General features: G+C 48.1%; 3 protein-coding genes across 3 annotated transcripts; 1 reads left to right on the top strand and 2 right to left on the bottom strand.

The window, feature by feature from the left end:
• Window positions 1-154: 154 nt before the first annotated feature.
• Window positions 155-5018, top strand: FOMMEDRAFT_165980 (GroES-like protein). The gene is made up of 23 exons (XM_007263683.1): window positions 155-221; window positions 292-747; window positions 823-1162; window positions 1240-1876; window positions 1930-1954; window positions 2012-2074; window positions 2142-2157; window positions 2222-2242; window positions 2296-2406; window positions 2461-2468; window positions 2533-2541; window positions 2591-2627; window positions 2679-2780; window positions 2837-2860; window positions 2949-3157; window positions 3222-3247; window positions 3303-3456; window positions 3513-3535; window positions 3594-3646; window positions 3701-3719; window positions 3778-4462; window positions 4520-4856; window positions 4914-5018. The coding sequence occupies exons 4-21, from the start codon at window positions 1783-1785 to the stop codon at window positions 3912-3914; spliced, it is 1131 nt and encodes a 376-aa protein (XP_007263745.1). The 5' UTR covers window positions 155-221; window positions 292-747; window positions 823-1162; window positions 1240-1782; the 3' UTR covers window positions 3915-4462; window positions 4520-4856; window positions 4914-5018.
• A 38-nt stretch (window positions 5019-5056) lies between these two features.
• On the bottom strand, window positions 5057-5667 carry FOMMEDRAFT_139005 (uncharacterized protein; the record flags this gene model as incomplete). Its single annotated transcript, XM_007263684.1, has 2 exons — window positions 5057-5400; window positions 5468-5667. 2 exons carry the CDS (start codon window positions 5662-5664, stop codon window positions 5172-5174), a joined length of 426 nt encoding a protein of 141 aa, XP_007263746.1. The 3' UTR covers window positions 5057-5171.
• A 414-nt stretch (window positions 5668-6081) lies between these two features.
• Window positions 6082-6555, bottom strand: FOMMEDRAFT_152929 (uncharacterized protein; the record flags this gene model as incomplete). The annotated part of the gene is made up of 2 exons (XM_007263685.1): window positions 6082-6295; window positions 6365-6555. The coding sequence occupies 2 exons, from the start codon at window positions 6553-6555 to the stop codon at window positions 6082-6084; spliced, it is 405 nt and encodes a 134-aa protein (XP_007263747.1).
• Window positions 6556-11288: the final 4733 nt, after the last annotated feature.

Below are 11288 nucleotides of genomic sequence, written 5' to 3' on the forward strand. Positions count from 1 at the left end.
ATTGCATATTTATGCAATGAGAAGATATGCAGTGTGCAGAACAGATAAAGTCAAACAAGAGTGTTATGTACTGGTATGCAGTAAAAGTGATCCATTGCTTACGTTCAAGTGTCCAATGCGTTCCTAGTATCCTACACCTGACCGCCATGAACTCGCCAGGCAAGGCGTATGAAGAGAAAGATGAAAAACGCAGTCTACCCCGATGGTTACCAATAACACTCGTACGTGTCGAAATCTGTGCTTGTGGGTTCGGTCACCGCTGGTCCTCACGAATTTCATCTAAAAACACAGCTTACAATGACAACCGTGGCCCTCACTGTTCCTGTCGTCCTGCTTTGGCGACAAAAACAAGCACTTGGACCTCATACTTCACCAAGCCTTGGTCGAAGGCAGGGTGTAACGCCACCTCCAGCGCGTCGACGACCGTTGTCTGGAACGAGCACTGTGCGTGCAGAAACTAATCCGAGACCAGTGGTGTCTTCGAATACAAGTAGATCTTCAAGTGTACCAACACCTCCCCCTCCACGTCGCGTGTCTTCCCGCACTAGCGTACTGGACACGACTCCTGCATCTGGTCGTCGAGTAACACTGGCGCACCGTATTCCAAAGAAGCCGTCTTCGACTGTCGTAACCTTTTTCGACGGACCATTGTTGTCCTTGGGAGCATTTGGGCTTGCGACAGCAGCGGTTGGTGTAACTACGGTGTTAGGTGTGTGGGGAGTGCAGACGTTGCTAGGGGTTAACAATGTACGTATATTCCTTATTTGCAAGTGTTCTAGTTGTTATCTGTTTAATACTTAGTTTATTCCATAATTTCTGCAGATCGATGAATTCGCTGCACGCGTCCGTCAACTTCTACAGTCTCACATGCCAGTTCTATCACGTCGAATATATCGTTCTGCCCGGGTAGATGATGGTCCTCTCCCTTCAGCACCTCGCGAAGGTTCGCACCATGACCAGCCGGAAGATTGGAACTGGGATGCCGCCGAGGATCGCTTGCGGGTTGCTTTTGATCGGGGTGGGGTTGGAGCGTGGGCAGTAACTGCTATGCGGGAGCTTGAAGCGGAGGAGGGTGTAGAGAGGAGAAAACGTGGCTTGTGAAGCGAGCCGTAAAATTCATGTCAGGTTGACAAATTCTGACGTCGAAGGTATTTGAAGTTAGGTGTGTGTGTGTGTTTCTATTATCAAAGCTATGACGTTCAAGGTGGACAACATTCAATCTGACTAAACTCGCACAAGGAATATTACTATACATGGCCAGCCGGTTCTCTCCTTCTTCACTGCAGTTTCACTTCTCTCTGCAAATTATTAACTGAAAGGAATCAACGCGCCCAAGGTGCTCCCGAGATACAAATCCACTTGGTCTAACTTTAATACCAACAGATGACAAACTTGCTATTCTCTCAGGTCAATGCCCCGTCTTGTAACAGGTTTCCGTTTCTACATTGCCTGCTTCTAATGAGCGATCAACGGAAAGTGCCTCACTGGACCTTGTGGACAAGAAGACACTTGTGCTATGACATCTAATCGTTTAGTTTTTCCTATCTTGTTAATTGCGAATCCCCTATTGAGTCCAGGTTGTTGTCATGTGCTCGACTTAGGGCCCGGAAACTGACGAAAGTAATGAGAAAAGTCCAGGGTACCATCGGCTTTACATCCGTCTTTGCGCTTTCACGCGACAACTTCATTTGAATATAAGAATCATGGATACTTTCGCATACGTTGGGCGCTCTCATCACAAGAGCTCTCTTTCCCCTGCAGTCATTTCAACAGGTAAAAAGGATGCGTGCCGTGGTCTGGAAAAAGCCATTTCAAGTAGTGGTTGGAGAAGTGCCCAAACCTGAGCTAACACACCCGGATGACATCATTGTAAAAGGTATCTCTCCTTACAATTTGATGGGTGATTATAATCGCCTAATGTTTGTTCAGTGACGACAGCTGGGATATGTGGGAGGTGAGACGAGTGGCACCCTAAGTGTCGATATAGCATTTTCACCTTGAACTTCCGAAGTGACTTGCATATTTACGAGGGTCGTACTCTTGCGAAGGGTGATATAGTCTTCGGGCATGAAAAGTACGTTTTTCTGTCATGAGAAAATATCTGTTAGCGTCTTAGCATTCCAAACTTCTCTATCGTATAGCCTTGGTATTGTTCATGTGAGTACATGTTTATTCATCGAGACATTATGTATGAGTGGATCCGACTGAAGAAAACTTTTAGGAAGTTGGGACGGGAGTGACTGTGATTGCTAACTTCTCTCAATTCCTTCACGGAAGACTGATGAGGCTATGAAGCTTCTGAAACGGGGTGATCGCGTCGTAATGCCTTTCAATGTATCCTGCGGGAGATGTGCAAACTGCGAGCAAGGTCGTCCTGCCTACTGTATGATTACCAATCCCGGAGCAGTGAGTAAACTACTTCTCATTTTTCTTACCGTCTTTTATATTTCGTTCTATTAGACTGCAGCGTATGTTATTTGACTTGAAGTTCTGATTTACCTTTGATGGTTGAACTCCATGATTACGATGTAGGGCATACGGGTAAGATGTTTTGCAGTGCACGATGCCTGTTTCTGAGGGACATGGACAGATACGTAGGCATGGGTGATTATCAAGGCGGCCAAGCGGTTTGTTACAGAGCAATTTGTCGAGTCTTCTTGTCTTAAATGTTGGTCTAGGAATACGTTAAGATTCCGTTCGCCGACTACAATGCGCTTAAGCTCCCACCCGGAACTGAGCATGAAGCAGACTTTGCATTGCTGTCAGACATTTTCCCCACAGTGAGTTACTTTCATGTGTTATCCCTTGACCTTTCTGAATCTTTTGCCCTTATTAGGGCTGGCATGGTGTCCAACTCTCGGTGCGTAAACTGGCGGCCACTATATTTGCATATATGCGGCTCATATGGCTTACAACTTATCCTATCTGGTTCTTTGATACCTGAATAGGGCTTCCGTCCAGGAGAATCTATAGCTATCTTTGGCGCGGGACCTGTGGGACTCATGGCTGCATACTCTGCAAACCTGCGTGGTGCATCCGAAGTCTATGTAGTTGACCGTGTTCCCGAGCGGTTGCAGAAGGCAAAGGAAATTGGGTGCATTCCGATTGACTTCTCTGTAGGTGATCCCGCGGAACAGATCAAGAAGCTTCGATGCGGGTGGGTCTCGCCTTTTTCATTCTTTCAAGAAATCCATGATTTTCTAATGTATGTTCATTTGTAGTAGAGAAGTTGATCGTGGCGTTGATGGTAAATATTATTCTTGTCATATGGTCGGATACTTAAATAGGTTTACTACACAAAGCTGTTGGATACCGAGCGGTTGCAGCAGATGGGAGCGACAAGGCGAACGCTGTGCTTGAGGGATTAATTGACGTCGTTAAGCCAACCGGTGGCATAGGCGTTCCAGGATTGTACTTCCCCGTAGATCCAGGTTCGGCTGACTCCAATGCATCAAAGTGAGCTCGTCAACAGTAATATTACAAGGACTTTCTGATTGCTAAATTGTATGAAGGGGCTATTTGCTGTTTCCGTTCGGTAAGAGGTCCTGTTGTACTTGACTGTATCCGTGCTTAGACTCACCGCGTATACAAAGGCAAGGTTTTCTTGAAAGGCCTGACCATTGGAACCGGGCTTTGCGATGTGAAAGTATGCCATTGTGTTCGTGAACCCCAGAGTTGTTGCTAATTCCACTTATACAAGGCATACAACCGCTACCTTCGTGCGTTTCATAATTAACCTCTTCCTTGTTGCTGATCACATCTCTCTCCAATATTTAGGTGACTTGATCATTGCTGGCAAGGCGAAGCCGGCATTCGTGGTATCCCACCAGCTGAAACTCGAAGACGCACCCCTTGCGTATGAGAAATTTGACAAGCGCGCGGACGGGTATACGAAGATCCTGCTGCATCCATGATGGAATATGATGATGACTGCTTCAACCCAGTTGTTAATATGCCTTTCGGAACTGCACTAACGAACAAGGGCGATGTGATTACATATAAATACTGCGAACGTCAAAGATGGCAAAGGATTACTGTGTATATTATGTATGATTTGGGAAGATAACGAATTTTCTGCACCGGGTCTAGGTACATCAATGGGAGGATAAACCATTGAATGAGATGTCTACACACATTGCAATTTGCATATAGATTCTGTCCTTATGTGCTACTTACGAAACTCTTGTCGATCGTCCGAGATCGACAGGAAACCGTAATGACGTCATGTACGATGATCACGGAATTGTCTCCTCTACTGGCGGACAAGGGATGATATCAACCTGACGTCTGCTTGGAGTGTTTCCAGATTGACCTCCTATATAGACTCACCATGCACTCGACAACAGAACAATTCACAACTCAGAAGAAATTCCGAAAGCTTTATCCATAGATAATATTTCTAAGTTTCTTCTCACCATGTCGAACAGTCAAAACATAAACATCAGCTCCATCCAACCAGGCGGTATGCAAGTCTTTATATTGACCTACAAACGACAAGAACTGAATCTTTATGCTTTAGGTCCGCAGAGGCAGCCGAACTTTACTGGAGAGCGCGACGAGCTCGTTCGCAATCCAGAGGGTGTACCAACCTTCCGTAACGACCGCGTTGTTGACCCAGACCCGTTTGCCGAACCTACGACTGCAGATGATACACTTACGGGAGCCACTTCTGCGGACGTACATAGCGGCTACGGTCACCCCGGTTCTGGCGAAACCAGCGCTGAGCTCCACCATGATGGGCAAGCGCATCGGAAGAAACACGGTTATGGAGCGGAACAGTGGGGAACGACTCAAAAGCAAGGCTTGAAGGTTCACCCGGATGAACGGCAAGGGGATTTTATCATCGATAGGGCCGAGTAGGTCGCTCTTTCAGTCATAGTCATACAATCGCGTGTATTTACTTTTGTTCGCAGAGCAAATGAGAACCAATTGTAATCGCATAGAATGTGATAACCATTTGTTTGTAACAAAATATGATAGACTGTAACTGTATAACAATATCACATTCTTCGTTAACCGAGCCTGATTTGCATTTGCGATATTGCTTATTGATCTGTCTATCTGTTCACTGGTTGTATTCCGAAAACACTGCTGAATGCACCACAGTATGAAGAATCCAGAGCATTCCACAACTAGTATACACGACTCAGTGATGTTTTAAGTTTCTATTCTTATTTCGTCTTCCGCCCATCAACCGGAATGGCAATTATTTTCTCCACCTCTATGCCTTCAAACATGCGTACGTTAACACCGACGATGCCCATTACTGTCCAGAACATGTAGCAGCCACAACCAGGGCAAAAATGATGCGTCACAGGCTTCAACTTGGCTTTAAATTTCGAGAGCTCGTCCCAGCTTGCTGGTTCCCCGCCAAGACGGAAGAAAGTCTGAAAGCCGAACCTATCATTTATTAACATCTATCAAAATCTTGTTGCGATCCGTTAGATGCGAATAGAAGTCCACGTACACATTCATCGACCCAACTTTGGTGCAGAACGTGCAGTTGCACGAGATTGGTTTCTTTACATCAAGTCCTGGATAATCGAACTCATAGGTGAACTTGCGACAATGGCATGCGCCTTTGTATGTTTTGACCTCGGCTCCTTCAGGGTAAGTTGCGATATCGGGGAACTTTGGTACGAAGGGCTGAGCGTCCGAGGGCATGATTGTAGATCAGTAGATGGTGCTGGGAGATAAAGCTTAAGCATTTCTGCAAGGATACCAACAGTACTTATATGCACGCATTGACCTTCGGTTTGCCGAGCAGAACGAACGGAGGTTTGATAATCCCGTGATGGATTCAGAGCGCCGTGGCGGCGATTGGGCATGAGGAGATTGATCAGCTATCCGGTTCGGAAATTTCATAATGACTCATGCAAATGTGATTCTCCTTTCTACCTTTATTCACTTAATATTGCAGTATCCTATTTCCTTTATCCATCCCAAATGATACCATTCGTAACACCACTTTTGACTTTCCCGGACCAACACATTGCAAAAACAAATGGCTTCGACTCCCTGGAACTTGAAAATGAAAAACTTATATGCCGTCTGTAGATCTATTGCCATACCTTGAGAGCGTCAAAGAAGGTGCCTGCCATCAAAAGTTCCAACTTGAAGCTTCTCCATCTCCACCTCATCAAACATGCGGACATTGGCACCAGCACGTCCCATTCCAGTCCAAAACACCATGTTGCCACAGCTCGGGCAGAAACGGTGGTGAGCGCGCCCTGACTTGCTGATAAATCCCGCTGGTTCGTCTCTGGTGACGCGTAGTGTACTTTCTGGACCGTAGCTACATATAGCGACGGATAATATAAGCCAAATTGTTTTACGATGCTTGGAAGGCATTATTGAGACGCACATATAGATACCGCCAGTGCGTGTACACATGGTACAATTGCACGACGTGGGTTTTTGGACTTCAAGCGCGGGATGATCAAACTCGAAGGTGATCTTGCCGCAGTGGCAGCGGCCCTTGAACGTCTTTATTTCCGCATCTTCTGGCCACTTGGCAAACGGTGGAGGAACTGTCTGAGGAGTGTCTGAGGACATTGGCAGCGGGCGAGATTACGATGAGTAGATAGTGGGAGCTTGATGCTGGGCTTGGATGCAGAGGCTAGTAGCTATATAAACTTGCTGCTTTTTTTAGACGCACTTCGAAGATTGCTGTTAATCAAAGAAGAGAAGGATATGTGAGAATGTCTGTCTCTCAGAACGTTGCCAGCGAGTTTGTAAGTCATTGAGCAATTGTAATAGGTAATGCCGTTCAGACTCAGAGTACATCCTACCTGACCGTGACTAGAATCCGAATCGCAGGAAAGACAGAGACGTGGGAGAATGTCTGTCTCTCAGAAGGCCATCAATGAGCTCGTAGGTCATTGGGCACTTGTAATAAGTAATGTCACCCTGACTCGTAGTCCATCCTACCTGATTGTGACTAGAATCCGAATCGCAGGGAAGAGAGAGACGTGGGAGAATGTCTGTCTCTCAGAACGTTGCCAGTGAGATTGTAGGTCATTGGATACTTGTAATAAGTAATGTTGCCCTGCCTCGGAGTCCATCCTGCCTTACTATGGCCATGTTCCGAATCGCAAGGAAGAGAAGGATATGTGAGAATGTCCGTCTCAAACCGTCGCCAGCTAGTTTGTGAGTCATTGAGCACCTGTGTTAGGTAATGTCCTCTCGAATGGAAGTCCATCCAGCCTGACTATGACCAAGATCCGAATCGCAAGAAGTGAAGAAAGCAGAAAGCAGGCTTGCTCAGTGTCAGTGCCGATTCATGCAGGAAAGTCGATGGCAAGAAGGATATTAGCCTTGACATTGCTCTGACATGACTGTAAAGGGAGACAAGGCCACAATCTAGGACAACAAGGATCACATACGAACACAATGACGCTCTTAGTATCAAATTTTGGCAGCAGCTTCAGTATAATCTAGGATTAAGCAAGCACCACCCGGAAGCAATTACTTCTCGCTTGCAAATTGATCGGCGGCCAGGAGTCGAGTCTCTCCTCTCCTTTCTTGTCGACTCTCCTCTCCAGGCCATACGCGTGACCTTTTATGGACGCCTAGTTTCAATCAGAACCATAATGATGGATAAGATAATCATTTTGGTTCAACTGCTTTCTTCGCAACTGGGGCCGGCAGCGAGTAAATGCATTTCAAATCGATGAAGACTTGCTTGAAAATATATCCCATCCACATGTAGAAAAGTAAATACGACATGAGCAGAAGTTTACGAAACCAAGCGATATGAACGACCGTTTGCAGACAAGGACGGAAGCATCAGCAGTGAAAATTGACCGTCATAGAAGGCACAGTCTTTGCACACGAGGAATTCAGGTCCTGTTTCTGAGAAGACTGCAACACGCTGTACCACAGCTCGGAAGATAGAAGCAGCATTAATGAATTAAGCGTGAAGCATTACTTGAGGACACTGGAGCATCAGGAGCAGGTTTTGCTGGTAAATGTGCCTTTAATATTATACAACTGGGTCCCCCACATATTCGTTTTCTTGAAGTTATGAGACGAATTCCGGCAGTGAGGTATAAGCAGCATATATGAGATAAGTAGGTGCATCGCAGAAGCCAGGGAAGGGAAGCGCGGATGACGATCAACGCCGCGGTAAGATTGCGTCTCGATCAGAAAATGCTGAAGTCTTTTGCGTAGTGTGGGGAAAAGGGGCCCTCAGAGCAAGGAAAGGGGTATGAATTGGGGTGCGTTAGCTCCGGATGCCCCGCCGGGAGACGACTCCAGGTTGATCGATAGGCTCCCAAAAGTAACGATTAAACGTACAACCATTGAATTGATACCGTTTCTGTGTCCGTCTCCGCCTGTGGGCGATGTTGCCCTTGATTTTGCAGGAGATGAGCACATGCGAACGAGAAGCGGGACGTCATGAATTGCAGCTGTGAGGAGCATCCGGTATGACGGACGGGGGAAGGCGTCATGCATGGACATGCTGGAGTGTGTGCAGAGGACATGCTGTCTAACGCGTGTTTGTCTTCGTGGTTCTAGCCAGAGAAACATCACCCGGCCGTGTCTCCCATCGGTTCCTCTTCCGGATGCACGTGGGGCTGCTACTACCTAAAGTAGAATGGTACGGTGCCCTATCCGGTATATTAACGAGCCGTGCCGGGGTTTACATAATAGCCATGCTCTAGAATGGTGCACCTCTGCTCCTCGCTCGCCGGTCGCTCTCGACGACGTCCACATCCTGGTCGCCTGTCCGCCCGCGCTCGTCCGGCGGGCTGTTCTTGCTATTTTCAAGTCATATCTTGTATTTGGCCAATTTCTGTATCTGTCCGAGTAAGCCGACTACTTGTTCAAGCGCTGTGGGGCGAGGCGATATCCTTACGCGCACCTGTCAGTGCTAGTTCTGCCAGGCCTCCAACTATAACTCTGCCAGAACGTATCGATATTACAGACTACGTTGAACGGACAGAATACGTCTCAGTGTACGTGTTTCAGTTATCGTGTTACTCGGCAGCTTACGGGACCGCGTGTACTGACGTCGTGCGACGTAGTTACGACTGAGGAACGTAACGCACTCTGCTTGTGTGCTGCTGGTCCTGGCTACGCGTCAGAAGATATCTTCTGGCATATCTTTCCACAGGCTGGCTCGGTCTATCCCTCGTGTACATCATCTATGGCAGCGACGATAACCCAGATGCCACTCAGTCCTGGTGCAGGTCCTAGCTCTGGTCCGATTTCTCGTAGCACTTCCGCCTCATCACACATGTCTTCCGATCCTCCAATATCCGACGATGAGGAAGAGTGGCTTCGGCCGTTCCGCGAGGAACTGCGACGCAACCAGGAGACACAGTTCGCCGAACTTCTCCAACAGGCTGAAGCTGAGTTTCAGCGCCAATCAATTCAGCTTGACGCACGACATGCCAATCCCTACTCTCATGACGGACTAAATGACGAGGCATATGAATCACTAAAGGCGAAACTTCTTCGTGCGTTTGAGGCGCGGAAAACGAAAATCAGGCGTATACTTGAAGAAGAGGAGAGAGACCTTATCGAACGCGAGCGTAGCCTCAGGAAACTCAGTCTGGGCGATGAGCTAGAGAGCGAGGAGGCGGCGGCAGCGTTGATACGCGAACAGGAAGAACTTCTCAGAATGTACGGGGCGCGACGCGCCGGGTCTGTACACAACGACAATGCAGAACCAGCTTCGTTATCAGCTGCTCCTTCACAACGTGCAACTTGGACGCCCCCTACGAGATCCATTTCGTCCCAGAAATCGGATGTGTCTCGAGCACCTGCTTTGATGCAAGAAAGGAAAAGGAGTGCTGCTGGTGCTGCTCCTCAGGCAAGTACCAATCTCGCGAACGCCTTATTTCCTAACCGACATCCGGACCAATCTTCATCCGCACGGCACAACCAATGGATCACTGATACGTCGTTTCCGTCTTCCTCTACACTCCAGACTGAACCAGAAGAGATGAGTGATACTGATACCGGCAATGATCGTGGGGACGATACGGACACAGGCGACGATGAAGATGAAATTGTCTCGGAGTCAGACGACAACGCTTTCGACGATGACATGACCTACGGAAGTGCCTTTCTATTAGCAGCTGAGAGTTCGTTTAATGCCGTAAAGAGCCAACCATTAGACATCAATCGTGGCAATATTCATCGCTCAAGTTCTCGGGGCAGAGCCAGAGGGACAGGGAGAACACCACCTTCTGCGATGTCTATGCAGTATTCGGCGGATGCAAGCGCATCCAGACAGCAACCTTATAATCTGAGCTTGGGTCGCAATAGCAGCGATACTCATCATACTCTTTGGAAGCCAAGTCGCGAAAATATGCGACAGCCCTCGCTGAACCGCAGGCCCTCAATACTTGATGCAACTATAAGGGAGCAGGAGAAGGTTCGTGAGGCTGAACGCCCTTGGCTTGAGCATGAGAACGCGCGTGCACGGAGTGCAGCTGGATCGGTTTATGGTGCACCGGGAACGAGTGCTTCACCACCAGCGCATGTTCCGCCCTTAACCTCGTACAATATTTCCTCTGCAGCAGGGCACTTGCATAGCCAGGGGCAACGGTCGTCTGATAAGCCCGTGAAGGTCTGGCAGCCCCCGGATAACAAAGCGAGTATGCCTTCGACATCACATGTACATGTTACAGCAAATTCATCTGGGACTACTAACTCGAATTCGTCCGCGACCTCATTTAGTACAACCCCTCCTACTGTCGCAAGTGTGTATCCGCAACGTCGGCGGAACGATAGCGATACTAGTACTGGTTCGCCTGCACGGCGACCTTCGCAACACCAGACTCAAACTTTTGGTCAACCCACGCCTATTCCGAAATCTACTCCAAGTCCCAAGACTACTTTGCCGATACCGACATTGGGACCGAATGGCTCGCGGCGGTCGCCTGTGCATAGTCAGGATACCCACCCGGTTATATCGCCTCCAATACCGTCGCCGACACCCCCCAGTTCCAGTGCGCGTCGTTCTCCGTTCGCCAGTAGCTATAGACCACCCTCTCCTCCGCTGTTACCGACATCTATAGCAATTCCTGGCGCAAGTCTGTCCCGCCAGCCGACTGAAATTATTGATACTGGCACGACGGTGAATAGTACTCGAGCAAATACCCTATCCCGCAAGACTAAGAGGTCGCTCACAGCTGAGGACTCATTTGAATCGGAAGCTCCTGAATCACTCAGTGTTCGTTCATTCAGTGATCGCGTTCGCAATACGCCGTCGCCGTCAGCCCTGTCAGAACGTATGGCAAGGGAACGTGATCGCGACACTGATCGAAAGCATA

Source organism: Fomitiporia mediterranea, assembly GCF_000271605.1.
Source record: "Fomitiporia mediterranea MF3/22 unplaced genomic scaffold FOMMEscaffold_3, whole genome shotgun sequence".
In the NCBI taxonomy this organism is placed as follows: Eukaryota; Fungi; Basidiomycota; class Agaricomycetes; order Hymenochaetales; family Hymenochaetaceae; genus Fomitiporia; species Fomitiporia mediterranea.

Coding starts and splice junctions, on each gene's coding strand:
- FOMMEDRAFT_165980 (XM_007263683.1), top strand. CDS start 1,783: ATGCGTGCCGTGGTCTGGAAAAAGCCATTTCAAGTAGTGGTTGGAGAA. Junction 1,877..1,929: donor GGATGACATCATTGTAAAAG/GTATCTCTCCTT, acceptor ATGTTTGTTCAG/TGACGACAGCTGGGATATGT. Junction 3,158..3,221: donor ATCAAGAAGCTTCGATGCGG/GTGGGTCTCGCC, acceptor GTTCATTTGTAG/TAGAGAAGTTGATCGTGGCG.